Raw genomic sequence first — 4,423 nt, 5'->3', positions numbered from 1 at the left:
AAAATACAGTGGGGAGATTTATATCCATAGAGAACATGAAACAATGGGTGTTACCATACACACTGTATGGTCACGCGATTACAGACATGAAAGTTGCAATATTACAACAGAAAAACTTCAAATCCAGACTCCAGCGAGAGACTGCTGAATTGGAATTCATTTGCAAATTGGATACAATTAACTTAGGCTTGAATAGAGACTGGGAGTGGCTAAGTCATTATGCAAGGTAACCTATTTCCCCTTGTTTTCCTAACCCGCCCCCCCCAGACATTCTTGTTAAACCCTGGATTTGTGCTGGAAATGGCCCACCTTGATTATCATTCACACTGTAAGGAGAGTGATCACTTTAGATAAGCTATTATCAACAGGAGAGTGGGTTTGTTTGAGGGGGGGGTATGCAAGGGGGGGGAAACCTGGATTTGTGCTGGAAATGGCCCACCTTGATTATCATACACATTGTAAGGAGAGGTTTCAGAGTAACAGCCGTGTTAGTCTGTATTCGCAAAAAGAAAAGGAGTACTTTTGGCACCTTAGAGACTAAACAATTTATTTGAGCATAAGCTTTCGTGAGCTACAGCTCACTTCATCGGATGCATACTGTGGAAAGTGTAGAAGATCTTTTTATACACACATGCTTTGTGTGTATAAAAAGATCTTCTACACTTTCCACAGTATGCATCCGATGAAGTCAGCTGTAGCTCACGAAAGCTTATGCTCAAATAAATTGGTTAGTCTCTAAGGTGCCACAAGTACTCCTTTTCTTATTGTAAGGAGAGTGATCACTTTACATAAGCTATTACCAGCAGGAGAGTGGGGTGGGGGGAGAGAAAAACTTTTGTAATGATAAACACCCATTTTTTCATGATTTGTGTGTATAAAAACAAACATCTTCTGTATTTTCCACAGTATGCATCCGATGAAGTGAGCTGTCGCTCACGAAAGCTCATGCTCAAATAAATTGGTTAGTCTCTAAGGTGCCACAAGTACTCCTTTTCTTTTTGCGAATACAGACTAACATGGCTGTTACTCTGAAAACTGTAATGAGAGTGATCACTTAAGGTGAGCTATTACCAGCAGGAGGGGGGGGAACCTTTTGTAGTGATAATCAAGGTGGGCCATTTCCAGCAGTTGACAAGAACTTCTGAGGAGCAGTGGGGGGTGGAAGGGGGGAATAAACATGGGGAAATAGTTTACTTCCCCATGTTTGCAAACTGGATACAATTAACTTAGTCTTGAATAGAGACTGGCAGTAGATGGGTCATTACACAAAGTAAACTATTTCCCCATGTTTATTCCCCCCCTCCACGCCCCATTGTTCCTCAGCCGTTCTTGTCAACTGCTGGAAATGGCCCACCTTGATTATCACTACAAAAGGTTCCCCCCCTCCTGCTGGTAATAGCTCACCTTAAGTGATCACTCTCGTTACAGTGTGTATGGTAACACCCATTGTTTCATGTTCTCTATGGATATAAATCTCCCCACTGTACTTTCCACAGTATGCATCCGATGAAGTGAGCTGTAGCTCACGAAAGCTTATGCTCAAATAAATTGGTTAGTCTCTAAGGTGCCACAAGTCCTCCTTTTCTTTTTGCGAATACAGACTAACACGGCTGCTACTCTGAAACCTGTCTACAGCAATAGATTGCCATTTGTAATTAGACCCTACAAAAACAAACTGGCACGTGCTGAGAGACCCTGCAATAACAGACCGATCTGTGCAGCCCAGCGCTCATGAGTGACCCTAAATAATAAACCGACACATGCCAGAGACCCTACAAAAACAAACCGGTGTGCAGAGCCCAGCACCAAGAGGGCACACGAGCAGAACACACCGGCCCGTGGCCAAGCCAGCAGGGAGAGCCGGAGGTGGGAGGCAGGACGCGCAGGCCGGCTGGGGCTGCCAAGGGTCCCACCCGGCTAGTCAATACCGCGGTGCAGTTTGAGGTGGCGGGAGAGGTTGCTGAAGGTGATGAAACCCTTGTGGCAGACGCTGCACTGGAAGGGGCGCTCCCCGCTGTGGAGCAGCCGGTGCCGTTTCAGGTAGCACTCGTGCCGGAAGAACTTGCCACACTCGGTGCACTGGTAGGGTTTCTCGCCCGTGTGCACCAGCACGTGCCGGTCCAGGTCCCGCGGGCTGCGGAAGAACTTCTCGCACTCCGTGCACTTGTAGAGCTTCTTGCCAGGCCGGGCGGGGAAAGCCCGCAGCTCCAGCCGCGGCAGCAGGTGGCGCTCCAGCTCCCCGCCTGTTGGTGGCACAGGCCCTGCCGCCACCGGCTGGGGGGCGCCCTCCGGGGGCAGCAGCATGGCGTGGCTCAGTTGGTGGGCCTCCAGGGGCGGCAGGGCCCCAAAGCTCATGCCACAGATGCCGCAGGCAAAGGAGGCCTCACCCGTGTGGGCCGCCAGGTGGGCGGCCAGGGCGCCAGCGTTGGCAAAGAAAGTGCCACACTCGCACTGGTACAGGCTGTCCAGGGGGCGGGTGTCCTGGGGCTTGCAGGCTGGGCAGCCCGGCCCCTGCAGCTCCTGCTGCCCCGGCACCACCTTGCCCGCACAGCCTTGGCATGGCAAGAGCAGCGGCCGGTCCTTGGCATGGGTGAGTTTGTGGCGCTCCAGCAGGGAGGGGGCATTAAAGTCCCGCTCGCAGTCGGGGCACTTGAAGGGTTTGATGTCGGTGTGAGCCAGCCAGTGCTTCCCCAGCTCGGGCGCCAGCCGGAAGCGACGCCCACAGGCCCCGCAGCCATAGGGGGCCGCCCGCCCCTGGCCGCACAGGCGCTCCAGGCAGCGGGTGGTGCTGGGCGGCTCGGGGGCGCCCCCTCCGGGGGGTGGGCGGTGCTGGCGCTTGAGGTGGCGGCCCAGACTGCTGCGGGAGGAGAAGCGGAGCTCGCAGACGTGGCAGCAGTACGGTTTCTCGCCCGTGTGCACCACCTGGTGGTGGAGCAGGCCGGTGGAGTCGCGGAAGCCCTTGGGGCAGACGGTGCAGCGGTAGGGGCGTTCGCCGGTGTGGCTGCGGATGTGGTTGACCAGGTTGAAGGAATGCTTGAAGCTCTTGCTGCAGTGCGGGCACTGGAAGGGTTTGAGCTCCGTGTGCCGGGCAAAGTGGCGCCGCAGGTCCGAGCGGTACCGGAAGCTCTTGTCGCACTCGGAGCAGTGGAAGGGCACCCGGGCGCCCGCCCCGTTGTCTGTCAGCGGGGTTGGCGCTGGCCCGTCGGGGCCGTCCTCTGGGTCCGAGCATGGCACCATGCGCTCGATGGTGCCAGGTGCCCGGCCAGGGAGCTGCCCGGGCTCCTCTGCCCAGCCGGTGCCCAGTCCCTCAGGCAGATCAGTGCCATAGCACTCCATCACCACCGGGTCCCACGGACGCCTCTGGGAATCGCAAACAGGAGCCGAGTCAGTGATACTCCCTCTAGGGGGCGCTGGCCCTGATCCAGCCCCAGAGTGAGGACTGGCTGGCTCAAGGGAGCAGGGAATGGGGCATGGGGCTTGTCCCCTCTAGGGGGCGCCAGCTCCCATCCGGCCCAAGGGTGGGGACAGCCTGGCCCAGGGGACTGGTAATTACCCGCAGACCGTTATACACCCACCGGCCTCGTTAATCTCCTGATCCCTGTTGCCCGGTTCTCAGCGCCCTGGGCGGAGGAAGCAGATTAATTCCAAAGCCCTGGCTCTGCCGCTCTATTTATAACCGCTCGGGCCACCAGCCAGTGGAAACCTCCTGTGACTGCCGGGGGCAGGGCAGGACTCCTGGGTTCTCTCCCCAGCTCTGGCAGGGGAGTGGGGGCGAGTGGTTAGAGCAGGGGGCAGGGCAGGACTCCTGGGTTCTCTCCCCAGCTCTGGCAGGGGAGTGGGGGCGAGTGGTTAGAGCAGGGGGCAGGGCAGGACTCCTGGGTTCTCTCCCCAGCTCTGGCAGGGGAGTGGGGGCGAGTGGTTAGAGCAGGGGGCTGGGAGCCACGAGACCCCACACCCCTGCCAGAGGCGGGGGTTTCCCTCCCTCCAGCCCCACTCCTGGTCCTTTGGGCTCCCCCAGCGGGGGTCCCCGCCCCCCAGTACTTACAGCTCCCTCTGGGCGCCGACATTTTGGCAGCCGGGGCTCGTCACTTCCGCCCCGGGCGGGGGGTCGCGGCTGCCGGCCCCACGGGAAGATGGGGGCATAGGCTGTGCCCCTCCTCGTCCCGTCCCCCCAATGCCCGCCCCCAGCTCCCTGATTGGACACAGACGGACCCAATGGGACCCTCGCTCCCCCCCCCCGACATCTCCACTTCCTGCCGAGGCCCAGCCCCCTACCCCCATCTTGGCTGTGGGCAAAGGGGTGGGTACTGGGACAGACGCCATCTTGACTGTGGGCAGGGAGGAGAACACAGTCAGAGAGGCGCCATCTTGTCTGTGGGCAAGGAGAGGAACACAGTCAGAGAGGCGCCATCTTGTCTGTGGG

At 57.9% G+C, this 4,423-nt stretch overlaps 1 protein-coding gene across 1 annotated transcript; it reads right to left on the bottom strand.

Annotated features, from left to right (window-relative positions):
• Window positions 1-1,482: 1,482 nt before the first annotated feature.
• Window positions 1,483-4,096, bottom strand: FIZ1 (FLT3 interacting zinc finger 1). The gene is made up of 2 exons (XM_074937278.1): window positions 4,046-4,096; window positions 1,483-3,360 (listed from the first exon to the last, which is right to left on the bottom strand). Exon 2 carries the CDS (start codon window positions 3,334-3,336, stop codon window positions 1,918-1,920), a length of 1,419 nt encoding a protein of 472 aa, XP_074793379.1. The 5' UTR covers window positions 3,337-3,360; window positions 4,046-4,096; the 3' UTR covers window positions 1,483-1,917.
• Between the last annotated feature and the right edge of the window lie 327 nt (window positions 4,097-4,423).

This window comes from Natator depressus, chromosome 23 (genome assembly GCF_965152275.1).
Source record: "Natator depressus isolate rNatDep1 chromosome 23, rNatDep2.hap1, whole genome shotgun sequence".
In the NCBI taxonomy this organism is placed as follows: Eukaryota; Metazoa; Chordata; order Testudines; family Cheloniidae; genus Natator; species Natator depressus.
This window is presented reverse-complemented; position numbering and strand designations above follow the sequence as displayed.

Excerpts from the sequence above, each read along its gene's own strand:
- FIZ1 (XM_074937278.1), bottom strand. The coding sequence starts at position 3,336 with ATGGAGTGCTATGGCACTGATCTGCCTGAGGGACTGGGCACCGGCTGG.